Source organism: Nelumbo nucifera, chromosome 3 (assembly GCF_055504915.1).
Source record: "Nelumbo nucifera cultivar China Antique chromosome 3, China Antique-T2T, whole genome shotgun sequence".
Lineage (NCBI taxonomy): Eukaryota > Viridiplantae > Streptophyta > Magnoliopsida > Proteales > Nelumbonaceae > Nelumbo > Nelumbo nucifera.
In genome coordinates this window covers 4,571,961-4,590,419 of record NC_142651.1, presented here as the reverse complement: position 1 = coordinate 4,590,419, position 18,459 = coordinate 4,571,961, and the positions used below count along the sequence as shown (strand labels likewise).

General features: G+C 38.1%; 1 protein-coding gene across 1 annotated transcript; it reads left to right on the top strand.

The window, feature by feature from the left end:
• Positions 1-4,223: 4,223 nt before the first annotated feature.
• On the top strand, positions 4,224-11,929 carry LOC104592907 (P-loop containing nucleoside triphosphate hydrolases superfamily protein). Its single transcript, XM_010252448.3, has 13 exons — positions 4,224-4,615; positions 5,063-5,201; positions 5,754-6,233; positions 7,340-7,578; positions 8,017-8,144; positions 8,264-8,382; positions 8,476-8,568; positions 9,025-9,126; positions 9,510-9,612; positions 10,868-10,951; positions 11,035-11,130; positions 11,220-11,347; positions 11,469-11,929. The coding sequence occupies exons 1-13, from the start codon at positions 4,347-4,349 to the stop codon at positions 11,568-11,570; spliced, it is 2,082 nt and encodes a 693-aa protein (XP_010250750.1). The 5' UTR covers positions 4,224-4,346; the 3' UTR covers positions 11,571-11,929.
• The last annotated feature ends 6,530 nt before the right edge of the window (positions 11,930-18,459 follow it).

Genomic DNA, 18,459 nt, shown 5'->3' with positions numbered 1-18,459 from the left:
TGAAGGCCACACACATGCAGGAGTCACTGGCCCTTGCCAGGTGCATTTAGGACTGGAAGGCATCAACGTGGTCATTGGGGTCGAATGACCCATCATACTTGTCTAGAGGAGGGAGTTTGAAATATTTGGGCATGGGAACCGCAAGGAGTTCTGATGACAGGGGGGAAGGGACTGAAAGAATAGGGGCAACTTTTACCTTGTCCGAGCTTGCTTCTTCTTTACCTCAGAGCTCGAGCAGGACGCAGGTGGTAGTTCAACGATTTCGTCGGCGCCTCCGCTGCTGCTTGGAAGGCCTGGTATTGGCGCTGCCTATCTTGGTGTTGTCGAGCTCGATGGGCCCGGACTGTTAGTAGTCCGCGGCCAGGATGCCGAATTGGTTCTCTGCAAGCAGGAGCTCAAACTTAGAGTGCCGAGGTGCTGACTTGATCGGCAAGGAGGTTCCTGATCCGCCGGCGAGCTGCGAGGCGGGGGTAATTAGTCTTTCCCTCCTGCCCGGGGATGAGGCCTGGCTCCTGGAGGGGTTCTGAAGCTGCAAAACTTTCCCTCAGTGAAGGCGCCCGCCCTGATGGGAGGGCTTGACCGGCTTGGCAGCAGGGTGCCGAGGTGGGAGTTGCGGTTGGTTCAGAGGCAGTTGGGGGAACTGTTGTTGGTAGTGACACTGAGGAATGTGGTGTAGTACTTGCTGCTGATGGAGCTGATGTTGCTAAAACTGCTGCATTTGGGCTTGCATTGCCCGCACGCACTGCATCAAGTCATCAAGCTGGTTCTGGCTGGTCGCCAGAGGGACAGCGGTTGGTTCGGCGAAGGTTGTCTCGATAGGGAGGGGAAGGGGAACATTCACAGGTGCCACTGTGCTCGGTGCATTGAGGCTAGGGATTCCGTCCGTCGAGAGGGGGACAATGAACTGTCCGATGCATACAGTGGCGGACTGGGGGTGTTCCCCTACAGCATTCAAGTCGGCGTTGTGCCTGTTGCTGCTGGAGGAAGCCATGGAAGCTAAGGTTTCTTTGCGAGAGAGAGAGAGAGTTAGAGGTTAGGGGGGGCTTTTTGAAGTCTTCCCATAGATGACGCCAAATGATAATGCGCAATCCGATCGGACCTAGCTGCCGGTTAGCTCGCCTCTGACGGAGCTGAAGGTGCCTGAAACAAGGAAGAAGCTGGGGATTTCCGGGGAGGAACCCGGTTGGAACACTCCGAAGCTCAAGTTAGTGCTCTAGAGAAGGCAAGGGAAATAATGGATTTCGAGACCAGAAAGCACAAGATATTACATACCCCTTTCTCTTGGGGGAGGAAGGCCTCTTATAGCCACTTGGTGCACTTACTCCCAAATTTCTGCTAAGTCAGGCATAACCGCCTCTGTGGGGGGAGGGGCAGGCATAATCGCCACTGTCCTCTCTGTCAGGGCTGTCTTTGCCACGATTGAGATGGCGGTGGCAGGTGGCCGTTACGGCGTGATTGCCATCTCTCAGACCCAGATCAGTTAGGCGTGCTGCCTCAGAGTATGGATGTCAGATATGGTTTCGCTGTCGCGCGACCTGGAGCCGAGGTGTTGGAGTGGTGCGCGAGGTGAAGTCTTGAGCTCGGATGAGCAGATCCTACTGTCCTGAAGTGCTGGCACATGATCTGAACTGGCTCGAGGTGGGCTGGCCCCGGCCTTGCCCCTCTCGGGCTTCGTTGTTAGCCTCGGGATCCTTTAGGGAGAGCTCGGGTTTCCTTTTGGGGAGCTCGGGAACTCGGGCCTCTCTTTGAAGAACTCGGGAGTTCGAGCCTCTCTTCGAGGATATGGCCGTGCTAAGTCATCGTGTCGAGCTGACGTTCCTGCTAGGTCATCTTGTCTTCTTCCACGTGTCGCACAGCCAAGGGGTCGGACCAAATCTACCTCCATCAAAAACAATGATCGTTTTAGCCATAAAAATCCATTATTAAAAGGGGTATTTTTGTCCCATCAAAATATTGATAACTTTTCCCCAGGTGAGAGTTATTTACCCACCTGAGAAATGGGTACCACTCAAGGTTTTTAAAACTGAACCGGACAAGGAACCGGTCAGGGGCCTGGTTCCCAGGTTGAATGGTCTGACCGTTCAAACTGAATGGATAGCCTGTTATGACAAAAAAAAAAAAACAAAAACCAGGCCAAACCGTTGAATGGTTCGACTGCCCGGGTCAACAATTTGTTGACCAAATCAATAGTTTTTGGGGAAATAACGGTCCCAATTTTTCCGGTCCGACCGTCTAGTCCAGTCTGATTTTGAAAATCATGGTATCACTTTCCCCCAAAAAAAGTGATACGCAAGAAAATAAAATTTCCTTGATCTCCACATAAATATGAAAAAAACATGAATTTCTTGATCAATGGAATTATAAATGAGTTTTGACCAATCAAAACTCACCCATGAACTTTGATAAATAACACCTAATTGACTACCACTTTTATGATTTCAGTTGACGGGTCTTTTCCATATCAATGTTAAAATGGAAAGCTGATATGAAATCAAAACTCACACATGGATTTCTTGGTCACAAGTTTTTTAGATATCATATTCCATATCATAATCGAACCCAAGTAAAAAAGAGCTGCTCTAATCTTTTTATTCCATCTAAACGTCCTTCGATTATGTTTTTTGTTGCAGTTCTAGGGAAAAATTTCTCTCAATGTTAAAATGGTAATTATACAGAGTTACAAATAATGATGGAATAAAATTCGTTTGATTAAATAGCATTTTGGTTGTAATAGGTTTTAGTTGGGATCCGTTAAATGGTTGGTCCTGATTCTTCAAACAAAAACGTGGGAAGTTATTGGGGGACCAAGTCCAAGGGCCACATGTGGCTCCAGACGTTGTCAGGTCCTTGTTGGGCCAGAATCAAGATCGAGGTAGAACCTGTATTAGACCCAAAAAATGGGCCTAAATTGACCCATCAAAAACTGGGATTGGCACTTCTTGGTCAACATTAAAATCAACTAGAAGCAATTAGCAAGTAAGCTTAGAGCCTATAGAGGATGGAAAGCTGATATGGAAAAAAGCACTAAAGAAAGGCTCCACGTCTTGGGCTTTCACCTGTTAAAGCCTTTAAGTTGCGTTTGGGAATGTTTGTATTAGGTGCTTATTAGGTTTATTGCTTATTAGAAGTCAAAAGTGCTAAAAAAAACTTGAGTTAGCATTTGGTAAAAAAAGCTCCAAAATATTTTTTTCACTCCAAAAAGCTCATTTAGAGGAGCCAAAAATTTTGGGCTTTTGGCTGCTTATGCTTGGAGAAGCCCTTTTATAAAGAAAAAGCCTGCTTAGAACATTATACCAAATGCTCAAGTGTGCTTGTCTAAATAAGCACTCATTCTCCGTGATTTAATGAGAGGCTGTTTTTTTTGAAAGCCAATGAGAGGCTGTTTCATTCTCCGTAGTTTAGTTCTTTGGTGTTTCCTTTGTAGTGGTGGTTTGTTTACTGTTGTGTCTTTGTTTTGTTTCTGATTTTTCTGCTTAATGAAATCTCTCTTTACCTTTTACCTATAAGAACGCTCATTCAAAGAGTAATTGATTATAAAAGCCCAAAAGCACTCCCAAAGGCAACCTTAGAGCCTGTTTGGAACTGATTGGCTTTGAAAATCTTGGGGTAGAGCTACCCCGTCTTGTGTAGCCCCTCAGTGATTCTATAGAAAGAAACTTGGAAAGCCGATTTCTCATCTCAATAACCATGTATTGTTTTTTATGGGATTTTCACCGTACACAACTTCCTGTCTTTTTGAGTGGGGTCTATCATTCTATCTTGCAACGCTAGAAGTCATTGCGGGAAAACCCTCCCAAATGTAGTGGTGCAAATGGAACCGATATCTGATCCTATTTTATTGGATTCGAATATTTCCTTTCAGATTTTCAGATTGGATAACGGGATGCGATTAAAAACAGGATCAAATTTAATCCGATCCAATTCAATCATATATATATGTATTATTTATTTTTCTATAAATATATTTATATTATATTTTTATACTTTTATAATATTTATTTGTTATAAAAAGACATATTTGTTTATGTTTTTTTAATAATTAATAAAAATTTTCGAATCATATATATATGATATCCTTAATGGATTCGGATTCAAATCCACGCTCATGATGTCTGATTGGATATAATCGGATCCGGATATGCCCCGATTCGGATCCGATTTGATCCGTTTGCATCCTACCGCTCAGGGCTCAAAGCCGAAGCTCAGCCAAACCGGGGTGGTTACGTCCGAAGTCGTACGTGACTCAAAATGGCGGGAACGCCGGGAACAAAAGAAGCAACTCCGCGCTGCGCCCGCGCGTACACTCTCTGACTCTCGGTCTCGGTCTCGGTCTCAATGCCAACGAAATGGAGGAAAATGGAAGGGAGCATAAGCAGTGCTGGAGGAAAGAAGTGGATGAGAACCTGAAGAGGCTACACTCTCTACTGTTCGGCGCCGATTTGGCACTCGAAAGAAAGGATTTCCTGACCGCCCAAATCCTAGGACTCCGCCTCCTCGGCTTCCTCGATTCCCGTTCTCACAATCACGTCGATGAAGCCTTCATCCATCCCATACGGTCTGAGATCTCTTCTAAGATCGATTCCGCTCGTCGATCTCTCGCTCCCGAATCCGACCGGTACTTTATTCTGATGCTTCACCTTTCAATTCTTATTTCACCTCTTACGAACAAAGACGTGATGGGTTTTGGTCTCTTTGTTTCTTTTACTTTTTGTTTGATTGTTATAACCTTTTAAATCCGATAGACGAAAATTCGGAGTATTAGTAACTACTATCGTCTATTCTACTAGCTGAACATTGATAGGAATCTTGTCTACTCTAACTGGAGTTGGGGCTTGTAGTAATCATTTTATTTTAGTTTTTTAATGAACAATTGACATCCAAAGAATGTACAGTAGTGCTAAAGACCCTAAAATGGTTTTTTAAATGTTCAATTCTCATCAGCGTTATTTAAGTTGAAGGGAATTTTGCGGTTTATTTTTTTTTCTTTTGTTCTTTTTAATGATTTCTTAATTTATACTCTAGCTTGTGCAATGTTGTTGATTTGTGTTGCTTTTCAATTCAGCCTGGCATTTGAACAGGCAAAAAAAGATCCTGGTTGCATCTTTGTGAAGAGAGGGGATGCTGACATTGATAAGGTTAAGAATTCAAAATACTTCCGTGCTTTCCTTCATAAATCCAAGGGGAGTGTTGCTTATGCATCGGTAAGGAGTGCTTTTGGTTTTAGTGTCTGTCATTTACTTGTTTATCTTTAAATGGTGAAAGACACCATTTCTCCAGTTCCTTTTGCTTGTCAAAGAGATTGATGTTGTGAGTACTTTTGCACTTTACAAACTCTTCTCTCAATAATCTATTTACTTGTTTCTTTCCCTAACTTCAGATATATCATTTGTTTACTATGAATCTTTTGGGCTTATTTAAATGAATATCATGCGTTTTAGTTGATCAATTCCGTCACATTTTTTTTCCCTTTCTTTACCATTCCTTTTCAAAATTTGTGGATTTTTCATTAAAAATAAAGTATGAAATTACAATGTTGCTGGAGATTATATTTCCACAAAATAAGAAAAATTTAAAATGAGAATTGTGATTGCTAGTAACCTAGTACTTGATGTAATCTTTTAACATGCCAAAACACCAATGTGCCTAAAATATAAATAGATCTGCTTTCATTCTAATTGGATCCATAATGTCATTATTATAATGATGGACATTATTATATTTGACATTTGAAGTATAACTTTCTCTGTAACCAGCAATCACAGATTCCTCATGCATCAGATAACAGCCATTCAGTCACTCTCCAAAGTAGCAGCATTGGGGAAGGGCCAAATTTACCCTCATTGGGTCAACCGGATAGGCAGAATGACAAGTTGAGTTCTAAGACTCCAAAAGGTGTGACACAGGCAAAGCTAACATCCCTCTATGGTGGAAAGGTCTTGAGGACAAATAATATTTCAAATAAGAACACACTCAACTTGAGAAGTAACAACTCGGAGGAATGCATTATATTAGAAAAATCAAATTCCTGCAATCAGAACTATCCTAAGGGCACGGGCTTCTCTACAATTTCGCATGTTGAGGAGGAAGAAAAACTTCATGTTAGTTTGTCAACAAAACGTGCTTATGTGGATATTAGCAGCCCTAAGCTTGAACCTACAAAATCTCCACCAACCAATGAAGATGCTAATGCAGATGTTCCAGGCACTGGGTTTGTAACTGCAAGAGCAAAATTGGTAATCATTTTTCTCCTAAAAGTAGTTTTTCTCTATTGACAGGCTCATGCATAGATGCACATTCTCATACATTTCCATTAATATGGTCAAGGGTAGAACTAGGAAAGAGGAAACTACCCTTGGGGGGTGCCTTGGCCCCCAGGTCCTGCTTGATTCCACTTGTGAATGTAGTTCTTTTCTTTCTTGTTGTTATTGGCTGCAGTACAGATAGATGTATGTAGGTGGATAAAGAAACATGTACGTTTTTTCCTGGCAAACATGCTATCTCTCTCTGCTTTAAACGCCATGATCACAAACAAAAGTATAAATGCATGGTTTCCATGGTCAAGCTTTAAGTATGATCACAAACGGAAGTATAAATGCTTGGGAACCAACAATGAAAATTTGAAAAAAGAAACACAACAGAGGGCCTGTATATTGTTCTGATAAATTAGTTATTGGTGAAATTGAGATCAAAGAATCCAGAATGAGTTTTCTATATTTATGGAGAATCTCTGATGGCACTCTCAATCTCCACTTAAAAAAAGCTATGGAGTTGGTTCAGAAAAGTTTTCTAAATCTACAGACAATCTCCAAAGGGGTGGAATTGTCACTGGCTACCATTGGATAAAAGGCATAGATTTAGTTTGGATCAACCATAGATTTGAAAAATAATCCCATAGTAAGCTTTCTGTATCCATGGACAACACCCTCAAAAAAATCAAAGTAAGAAAACAGAAAATCAGAGCATACAGAGAACAAGATATTGTATCTGGAGCCTTTAGTTCAAATGGTTGAGTAATTGCATCCCATCCATGATTTCATGCTAACAAAAACTACCCAAAAATTCTTGGTGCTTTTGGATTCTGCAATAAGGTCAAACATCTTCGGAAACATACAAAGTAGATGAAGTGAGGTTGTGAGAGCAGATGAGGAAATGGAAAACCCACAGTGCAAGGTATAGAAAATCTTAGTAAAAAAGGGATTGGGGCATGGTGGGGTGACACACGGCTTATTTAGGATTTGATGCATCATTGCCTAATAAGGTTGCACATATGTTTTTATTTTACAATTGCTTATTTAATGGTTTCTCATCAGTAATGTTGCAATTCTCTTACCTTTTTCAGGAAATGGATGCAAGGCAAAGGCGTGGTTTAGTGGGATCACCAAGTGGTTCTGTTTCCCCTCAAAGTGATAACAATTCAGTGGGTAGAGGATATGGTGCAAGATATGGTGGTTTTCCACGTCGTGGCATTCGTAGTAATTTTGTTCCCCCTATTAGATCCAATGGGGCTAACACGGGTCACATGACTTCACGAGTATCAGGAAAGGGTGATGATGCATTAGAAGACTCAACAAAGAGATGGTTAGTCATATTACTTTTTTTTTTTTGGATAAAGTTAGTCATATTACTTTGTTCTGAACGTTTTTGAAATCAAATGAATTTAAAAGCCATACTTCTAATCTCCCTGAAATGTGAATTACTGCTCCTATGGTTTTGGTTTAGTTTCTGTTTACTAGTTTTGCAAAAAAGGATCTAACCAATTGTAGACACATTTTTCAATGTCATAATCTTCTATTCTTCTGCACTTGATGCTTTTTTGAAAAGTCTCGACATGTGTGCTGTTTTTCTAGTCTCAAGGTTTCTAAACCTTTTACATTATTTTCCGTTGGTTTACATTTCTGTCAAGATTTCTGAACCCTCTTCATTTCATGTTTCAATGAATGGTAAAAGGGCATTAAAGGGGTTCTGAATTCTAAGAGTTGGGATGTTCATATTTGTGACTTCTATATTTTCTTATAGTTTGGAAATGTTATGTGGCCCTGATGGGGAGCTCCCTGAGAAGTTGAGAAATTTGGAGCCACGTCTTATTGAGCATGTTAGCAATGAGATCATGGATCGGGATCCAAATGTTCGCTGGGATGATATTGGTAACCTAAAGCTTCAAACCTTATCATGCTCATGAATTTACTGTATTTCTTATTTACTTCATTTTTATTTTAAAGTATTTTTATTCTGACATGAACTCATTGTCTTGGTAACATAATAGCTGGCTTGGAGCATGCTAAGAAATGTGTGACAGAGATGGTTATATGGCCTTTACTACGTCCTGACATATTCAAAGGTTGTCGCTCTCCAGGAAGAGGTCTTCTTCTCTTTGGTCCGCCAGTAAGCATTTAAGCTGCTTAAGTATAATACCCACATGCAACACTATTGGTTTGAGTTCTTTTTAGTATCTCTTGTGTGTATCTCATGTATCAGGGGACAGGTAAAACAATGATTGGGAAAGCTATTGCTGGAGAGGCTAAAGCCACCTTTTTCTATATATCAGCTAGTTCATTGACAAGCAAGTGGGTATGTATTTCTTTTCCTATACTTCTTGTTATGACAACTAGCAAGTTGGCATGTTTTTCTTTCCTTTTTTCTCTTTCCTGCGCTATCTGACACAGATTTGAGTCAAGGCAAGTACAGTACAAACATCTTGATTCAATATACACTTAAAGTAACAACTCTTCCAAATCCTTGTTAAGAGGGGTGCTACTAGGTCTTTGCACCCTGAAACAATTACTTGCATGATCGGAAAATTGTGCAATTGCATGTCATTGTCAAAAGGCATCACTTGCCTTGTTTGGTCAGAGGACTTGCTTATTGACACCATCAAACAAGCTCCTTAGCAAAATTGATCTGAACTTGGAAGCAAAACTCTCTCAGTAGTTTGAATTTCTTGTTTCCTTTCATGTTCCTCATTATTTTGTATAGCTTCTTGTTCTGTTGTTTCCAAGTGTGTAACATATTCAATGATGGTCATAGATTGGTGAGGGTGAAAAGCTTGTGAGAGCACTTTTTGGGGTTGCCAGTTGTCGTCAGCCTGCTGTGATATTTGTTGATGAAATAGATTCCCTTCTATCTCAGGTATGTCTAGCCACTTAATTGAATTGGAAACATAAATCAAATGCATGGAGGTGAGCCTAGAGGCTTACCCTTTCATGGGGATGGGGGCATAAGTGATTCAGTGCCAAAATTGATTTATTCAGATAACTGGAACTTCATCCACTCTATCAGATTCCTTGGTATATAGCCAAGATAAAGTCTGTAGGATAGATGCTTGTAGTTGGATCTTTTTTTTTTTCCTCATTTTTGCCTATTTAGGTGGGATCTGTAGGATATTGGGTCCAACTTCCATGCTACTGCTTTGAATTTGATTTTGGCTCACATAACAGATCTAGCATAGTTACTTTTGAGTTATCAAGTCACTGATGAAGACAACATGCTGAGAATAACATCTGTCCTTACAGCGCAAGTCGGAAGGTGAGCATGAATCGAGTAGACGACTTAAAACACAGTTCCTGATTGAAATGGAAGGCTTTGATAGTGGAAATGAGCAAATTCTTCTTATTGGTAATCGTTGAACCATGTTTTGAGTTCTATTTGGTAGTATTATGCCAATTGCCAAATATCAACTGACAAACCTGGACTTTAATATAAGGATTTCTGTGATGCCGTGGCTAATAAATCAATACTGTCTATCTGATTATTGATCTTTGAAATTGTGTTAGCTGTCTCTTTCCATGTTGAAATGGAAGTATCATTCTCACATTTATTCTCCATAGTATTGTTAGAATAAACAACTTGGTTGTGTTGAATCTGAAAGTGTTTAGTACATGAAGCCATGATCTGATGTGTGGATAAATAAACCCAGTCATGAACTGATTTCCTTTAGGCTCCATATGTTTCAACGTAAAATACTAAAATGGGTTGAGTTTTCTCAAGACTGCAATTCAGTTTTCACCCTTGTTAACATAGTTGTCAAGGCGACACCTAGGTGACAAGGCGCCCTTGGAGTCTCGCCTCGCCTAATCGCCAAGCAGTTTTATATAGCGTGTTATAACAAACTTTTATATTCTTAATTTTTTGAGATTATAATTATAAAATAGACATTTTTAAACTAAAATATTCATTTTGTGTGTTTATATACTAATTTCTTTTTGTTATTTTCTTATTTGTTAGTGTTTAATCAACACAAACATTGCTAAATTCTGTATTGAACCCTCAAAGACTTCAAAACCTGAACCAATAAGAAAGAACATAAAATGTTGTCCAATCAACACATTTTCTTCTTTTTCTTTACTAATTTTGTGTTTTTATATACTAATTTCTTCTTCTTCTTCTTCTTCTTCCACCTTTTCTTTTCTTCTTTTCCTATAACAGAAATAGGGGTTCAGCCCCTATATTTTTTGAATTTTCTTTTCTTTCTTCTTTTTCTTTTCATGAATATGTTGATTTTCTTTACTTTGACATGAAGTTTATACTTTTCTTATGAAATTTATGGATATTTATTAAGGAAATATGATTATGGAACCTAGGGAACTACCATAGGATACATATTTTCACTTAAAAAAATTCATCGCCTAGGTGATGCCTAGGTGCCCCCCTGTCGCCTAGCCTTGCCTTGGTGCCTTGAAAACCATGCTTATTAACAAAAGTTTTGCTCCCTATAATCTGGAAATAAATGAATAGCTTGAATAAAAGAAGGAAAAGATTAAAACTACATAGCTCAAAATCTGTGGGCATTGCATTTCCCCTACTAATATTATTCGTTTAATTATTTCAAACTCCATACTGTTCAAGATTGTAAGCTCTTAACATTCTGTAGGAGCAACAAATAGGCCTCAGGAGCTTGATGAAGCAGCACGGCGGCGGCTTACAAAGCGACTCTATATCCCTCTCCCTTCCTCAGGTCTGATTTTATATTGTATTCTTCTTTCTATTTTTAAATTCTTCATTTGGCACCTCTTCAACATTATCCCTTTGGTGATGAAGAAGCAAGAGCCTGGATTATCCGCAATCTGTTGGAGAAGGATGGGTTGTTTATGCTTTCAAAGGAGGATACGGATACTATATGTAAATTAACCGAAGGTGCTGAAACCCAATCCTATTCTCTGCAATACTAATTATATGTTCATACTTTGGTTTCTTCTAAGCTTAGGTTGTCTTGGATATTTCAGGGTATTCAGGATCAGACATGAAAAACTTGGTGAAGGATGCATCCATGGGACCGCTGAGGGAGGCTTTGAGACAAGGCATGGAGATTACAAAGCTGAGAAAGGAGGATATGAGGCCGGTTACGCTTCAGGTGATTAAGTATACTAATCTAGTTGGAAGTTGGGGCATACGTTCATTTTGATATTTGTTTGATTACAGTCTTAAATTCTTTATTATTATAATAAACTGGGCTTGTTATGCTATTGGTGTAGGACTTTGAGAATGCCTTGCAAGAAGTGAGGCCATCTGTTTCTATGAACGAACTTGGTACGTACGAGGATTGGAATAAACAATTCGGAAGCTTGTCTCTCTAGGAAAGGAATAAGGAAAAGAAGGATGCTTTGGATATAATAGATTCAATAGCTTAGGTTAGATTAGCCAGCAAGCTTGCATTGACGTCTCTTAATTTCTGAACGCCGATCTGGGCTTGGGAGGTCCACTCCCACTAAAGTATGAACCATGCATCTTTTGGCACACACTTCCAATTGGCCGGGTCTGGGCTTCGGGTTGACCTTGGCACAGTCAGCTTCATCTCACGAACAACATTATCAAATTTCTTTGATCTTATCCAGAATAACTTAGCGTGACCAAGACAAGATGTCCCATGCACCAATCAGCGCACGAACAACATTCATAGAATCTGATTCCAATCTTACTGATTTCTGTCTAGGTGGCATTTGGTTCATCTTTTAGTGCGGCCTTTTGGGCTTTGGTAAGCTTGAATTTTCCAGTGGGTTGATTGCTGAAACCTCCTTTGAAGTTTTTGGCCGTTGCTGAAACCTCTCCTGAAGTTTGCTAATTGGAGTTACCTTTGTGAGCTTTACAATACAATTGCAAGTAGACCCCCTCTATTGGAATCCTCTAGCAAGAGGCATGAAAATGTCTAAAATACTCCTGCAATTATTATAAACAACAAAAAACAAAGAGAATTTGAAGTTGCAGTTTTACTTTTGTGTGATTGGTATGAAGGGCAAAATTGGTAAATAAATCCATTTCAGAAAAGAGATTAGAAGGATTTGGACTAATCATTCATATGAAGAAAATTTGGAAATAAACATTTCGGTCAAAAAGTAGGTATTTTGGGCACTTTCATACCAAAGGGGTCTACTTGTAACTATATTAGAAAGTTTGAGGTGATTACAATTGCCAAGCTTCAGGGGAGGTTTTAGTAACAATTAGAAACTTCAGGGGAGGTTTCAGAAATTTACCCTTTTCCATTTGGTAGGGCTGTTCATAACAAGACCCAAACCGACCAACCCGGTTCGATCCAAGTCGAGTTGGTTGGTTTTTCTTCAGCATTGGTCGGTTTTGGGTTACAAAAAAACATAAACTGATGGTTCAGTTTAGTTTCGGTTTTCATGTGTGAAAACCGAAATTGAACCGACTTAGATATATATTACATGAAAACCGAAATCGAATCGAGCCGAACTGACTTATATATATATATATATATAATATTTCAGATATTATATATATTTCAGTTTTATTTCAGAAATATACATATTATATATAAAATTTTTGATATATAAAATATCAGTTTTAATCCATCAAATCATTTTTAATTTTCAGGCATCCGGCCTTTGCTTTCTTAGACTTGAATCCTTTACTGTTCACACAGAGAGAATCATTCACAAAATCGACCGACCCAAACCGATTCAAACCTACCAGGTCGGTTTTACTTGGTATTGGGTCGGTTTTGGTTTCATTTCTAGGTAAATCGATCGGGTCGGGTCGGTTGGAAAAACGCTAGTAAACCGACCTAACTCGACCTGTGAACAGCCCTATCATTTGGTGACAGAAAGTTGAAAAGATTGAGATGTGTGAAGAAAGATCCGAAAAGACCAAAATCACTGACTTTTGAAAAGCTTCAGATTCAAATGAAGCTTTTGTGTCTTTTCGGCTAAATAGTCTTTAAATGCGTTTCTAAAAGCCCCGTGAATCAAGCCACTTACCACGACAACTCTAAAGTTCAAGTTTCAGAAATTTACCCTTTTCCATTTGGTAGGGCTGTTCATAACAAGACCCAAACCGACCAACCCGGTTTGATCCAAGTCGAGTTGGCCGGTTTTTCTTCAGCATCGGTCGGTTTTGGGTTACAAAAAAAACATAAACTAATGGTTCAGTTTAGTTTCGGTTTTCATGTGTGAAAACCGAAATCGAATCGACCCGAACTGACTTAGATATATATTACATGAAAACCGAAATCGAATCGAGCCGAACCGACTTGTATATATAATATTTCAGATATTATATATATTTCAGCTTTATTTCAGAAATATACATATTATATATAAAATTTTTGATATATAAAATATCAGTTTTAATCCATCAAATCATTTTTAATTTTCAGGCATCCGGCCTTTGCTTTCTTAGACTTGAATCTTTTACAGTTCACACCGAGAGAATCATTCACAAAATCGACCCAAACCGATTTAAACCTACCAGGTCGGTTTTACTTAGTATTGGGTCGGTTTCGGTTTCATTTCTAGGTAAATCAATCGGGTCAGGTCGGTTGGAAAAACGCTAGTAAACCAACCTAACTCGACCTGTGAACAGCCCTATCATTTGGTGACAGAAAGTTGAAAAGATTGAGATGTGTGAAGAAAGATCCGAAAAGACCAAAATCACTGACTTTTGAAAAACTTCAGATTCAAATGAAGCTTTTGTGTCTTTCCGGCTAAATAGTCTTTAAATGCGTTTCTAAAACCCCCGTGAATCAAGCCACTTACCAAGACAACTCCAAAATTCAGTTTTTTTTGGGGGATTGTCACAATATCCTCCTGCATGCTTAAATATGTCACTTTGTCCCACATGACATTTCATACTTTCATAGGGGTATTTCCATTTAGATAGATGTTCACCACTTGTTTTTAGCACATATACTCTTCGGTTTTTGAAGAAAAAAAGTCTTCGGTTTTTGAAGATTTAGGCATAAAATTTATCCACTCTTTTGATTCTTAGAATTGTTGGAAGATCTTCCTAAAAGATTTGTCAAATGACACCTTACTTCCTCAAGAGAAGATTAGAACAATCCTCAATTTTACTTCTAATGCCTTCATAACCTTACCCAATGGCTATGAAATAAAAACATCTATATATAAACCAGATACTTGTCTTGTGTATCATGCCCCCAATTTTGCTTTTCATGCATACCAATGGTTTGATCGGCTGGGTCGAATGGTTCAGACCGTGCCATGTCATCAAATATATGTATTAAGTATTATATATATGTATATAAATATATATATATATATATATATATATATATATATTATCAATAAATAATGTATAAATATGTTTTAGATATATGTATTTTTATATTTAATTTTTATTTATAAAAAATATTAAAATTTGCAATTTGAGGCAAAAAGTTCTTTTCTTTGGTGAAAATAGCGGGGCAAGGTGCCTATGGCGCCTTGGGACGTATAGGTCTCGAAAAGTTACCTAAAATAAAAAAAAATCACCTCAATTGGACATTGGAGTGCAAAGTTATGGCCTTTGAAAGTTTGCTTACATTGAGTGTGCAACCCGCAACCCGGTGACCGGTTTGAACAGGTCAATGATTGAACCGGATGGGTCAAATGGTTATTGACCAAGTCAACGGTTTTGACAGTTTGTCGGGTCTTGATTGAATTGGACACAAAATCTTGACTAGGTGACGGTTCGAATGGTTTGATCAATCGAATCAACAATGGGTTGAAAACATTGATGCATACTAATCTTACTACTAATGTTTTCGAACTACCGTTGACCCTGATGGTCGGACTGTTAGGCTTGGGAACCGTCTAGGCAATTAGTTTTGTTTTACCCCAAACTTAGTCCTTGACAAAAAAACTGTTGAAGAATTGGTCAATGACCCATTAACCTAATTAATCGAACCGTCAACACATTTAATCCATTTAATGATTTTGATCTTTTTTTTATTTTAATTATTTTTTATTTTTTATTAAAATAGGCTATCCATTCAAACCGTTAATCCAAAAATCGGTGGGCCAAAATGATTCCAGTTCATGGTCGGTTTTTAAAACTTGCTAACTGCATATAAAGTGGATAGTTGTCTTATGTTCCGTATAAATCATAAAACTTAAAATCTAAATATCATATACCATTCTATATGGTTAAATCAACTATATGATTAATAATTGATTGCACACGTGCATAGCACCACATGCTCTTACACTAATTAAGGCTGTGTTTGGTTTGTTACATGACGTGCCACTCTCCCAGCATTTTCCTTCCTGTTTCTAGCTTTTCTTTCCATCCAAGCACAGCCTAATTACCGGTGCTATCTGCGTACAGGCTGTCCAATCATCTTACTTGTATATTAGACTTGTTCATGGGCCGGGCCGGGCTTTTACTGTGTATTAACAAATTTTTTTAAGGCCCAAGCCCGAGCCCGGCCTGACCATCGGGCCTACAATTTGGGCCCGAGCTCGGTCCTCATAAAAAGCCCGAAGCCCGAGCCTGGGCCCGGGCCCGAAATTTAGCCTATATTATTATTATTATTATTATTAATGTTGAAGCAGCTGAATAAAGAGAGAGATAGATTGAAATTATAAAATAAAGAATAAAATATATATATATATATATTAAATTATAAATATATATTTTAATAAATATTATATTATTTATATATTTTATATAATATATACAATACATATTATATATTTTATAAAATATATAATACTGAGTCGGGCCGGACCGGGCTCGGGCCGGGCTTTTTTGACAAATCCCGAGCCCGGCCCGAAACACAGTCGGGCTTACTGTGTTAAGCCCGAAGTCAGGCCCGCGGGCCTAATTATATGACCAAGCCCGGCCGGACCGTCGGGCTACCCGGCCCATGAACAGGTGTATTATATATGATTATATGAACACGTGTTCTTCGACTTTCTTGTTTCTCGGTTCTCAACGAATTCGTCCACTGCACTGCTATAGCAAGTCTGTGTATTCTGCAAGTGATCATGACTAGGCAAGGCCAATGGGCAATGGCTACGCCAATTGAAATTTGAACACAACGATGTTCTTATCGCTTGATCGAGTACTCTTTGAATATGTAGGGAAAGCGGTTCAAAAAGATGTCAACCATGGTCGGAGTTCGTACGGCCAAATCGATGAGTGGAGGTAGTGTTGTAATGGGTTGGATTTGGATAAATCTGTTATGCACGTGATTGGATAATGTAAATATGCATGAAAACTGAAAAGAAATGATATTACAAGAGCTTTGACCAATCAAGACATCTATAACATCATAAATATCACCTGATTGGTCACCTTGGCTTTTTATGGATAATATAAATAATTTTATGGTATGAATGCCATTTCTCTCTCCCCTCCCTTCAAATACGTGGCATCCTCAATTTAATTAGACAATACTCATTCACTCTTTGTAATTAGAAAACCTATTATAATAACAACGCTCAGTAATTAAATACTGACTATTGATAAAAATATAAAAAAATAATTATCACTATTACTAATTAAAAATAATATTAATCTTTAATTAAATAATTAAGTGAATATTACATTTTGATTAATCTTTAAATGTTTACAATAAAAATTTTGATTATAATAGTTATTATGATAATAAAATCATTAACTAAATACTTAATAATAACAACAATAATCAATGTTTTCAAAATTGGACCGAACCATATGGTCGTACTGGAAAAACGGAAATCGATTACTTGATCGGTTCTGTTTCACCCCAGAATCACTTTTTGGCAAAAAACCGCTGATCTGGGCAATTGAACCGTTGAAACCTTTGACCCAAACAACGGTTTTTGACTGTTTTTTTATTTTTTATTTTTTTGTCAGAACAGGCCACCTGTTCGGTTTAAACGATCGGACCATTCAACCTGGGAACCGGACCCCTGAACAGTCCGTTGTCCAATTCAGTTTTAAAAACCTTGATAATAATTAATTAACTAAATATTATAATACAAGTAATCTTAAAAAAAATAATAATAAAAAGTTAGACATTTTTTGCTTAAACAAAATAAAAATTATAAAAAAAATACTAACCCCGCATTAATACGGATTCATTCTTTAGTTTTAAGATAATAACAGACGGTCCTGGATTCATTCTCTAGTTTTAAGATAATAACAGACTGTCTTAGATAAATAATAAAATTATAATGCCTGTTGATGTGGTACTGTTTAAATAAAAAAAAAATTTAAAAAATTACATATGGATCTCACAAAAAATTCTCAACATCCACATATGACCAAAAAAAAAAAATTATTTTTGAAACTTTAGGGTCAACAATGCCAACCAAGTCTTTGAACCAATGTATTGCCACTAAAACCGATAACCAATCGACCAATCAATTAGTATCCATCTATCCAAAAAAACGTCAACTAGTATTCATCAAAATCCAACGGGGAGGGATTCTGATTGTACAAAATTCTTCGGGCATCATATGGAAATTGTCTTAAATTCGTTTCCCCACTTTATTTTTTTGAGCCCTTTCTTTTTTATTTTTTGGGCAAATTCATGTTTAAACTTTCGTTTTTTTTTGGGTAAAAGAAAACTTTCAAAATATTATTTCTTTTTGGCTTGATAAAATAGGCCATGGACTTTATCGTTGTGTTTTAAACATGGGATTCTTTGATGTGCTCAGTTTACTAAAACCAAGGTTCAAAATATTATCGATAGCTTTTTTTTTTTTAGTTTTTTTAATTTGGTTCAGAGGGACCGGTTTAAGGTCCGTTCATCTTCTGAATCGGTTGAGACTCTGAAACATTTCCTGTAGGGGTGTATTGGAAAGCCCCCAATATGATATGTATCAATCGTTATGGCTCAACACGTATCAAAATTTTAAACCTTGACTAAAACAGACGATGCACCCAAATTGCTACGAGGAAAGGCTAAATGACAAGGGTGTTGTGGAAAGGATGGCCTGAACCAAAAATTGTGCATGCTGAAGAAAACCAAGTTACATAGGCAGCTGGGCAACTAGGGTTCTAAAACTTCGTAGTCATGGGATTCTTTTTTATTTTGCTGTTTTGAGTTGAGTTCTTATTATCATGTTGTCCTCATAAGGCCAACTCTTTTCTTTTATCTTTATCATTTTTTTTCCCTAATTAGGATTAGATTATACACAGAAAACTGCTCAAAGGGTGAAATAATATTGACCTATTTGCTCACCCATCTATGAACTTGACAACTTCAACATATGCTTTCTTTATCACTAGGGGCCGTGC

Coding starts and splice junctions, on each gene's coding strand:
- LOC104592907 (XM_010252448.3), top strand. CDS start 4,347: ATGGAGGAAAATGGAAGGGAGCATAAGCAGTGCTGGAGGAAAGAAGTG. Junction 6,234..7,339: donor TAACTGCAAGAGCAAAATTG/GTAATCATTTTT, acceptor TACCTTTTTCAG/GAAATGGATGCAAGGCAAAG. Junction 9,127..9,509: donor TAGATTCCCTTCTATCTCAG/GTATGTCTAGCC, acceptor CTGTCCTTACAG/CGCAAGTCGGAAGGTGAGCA.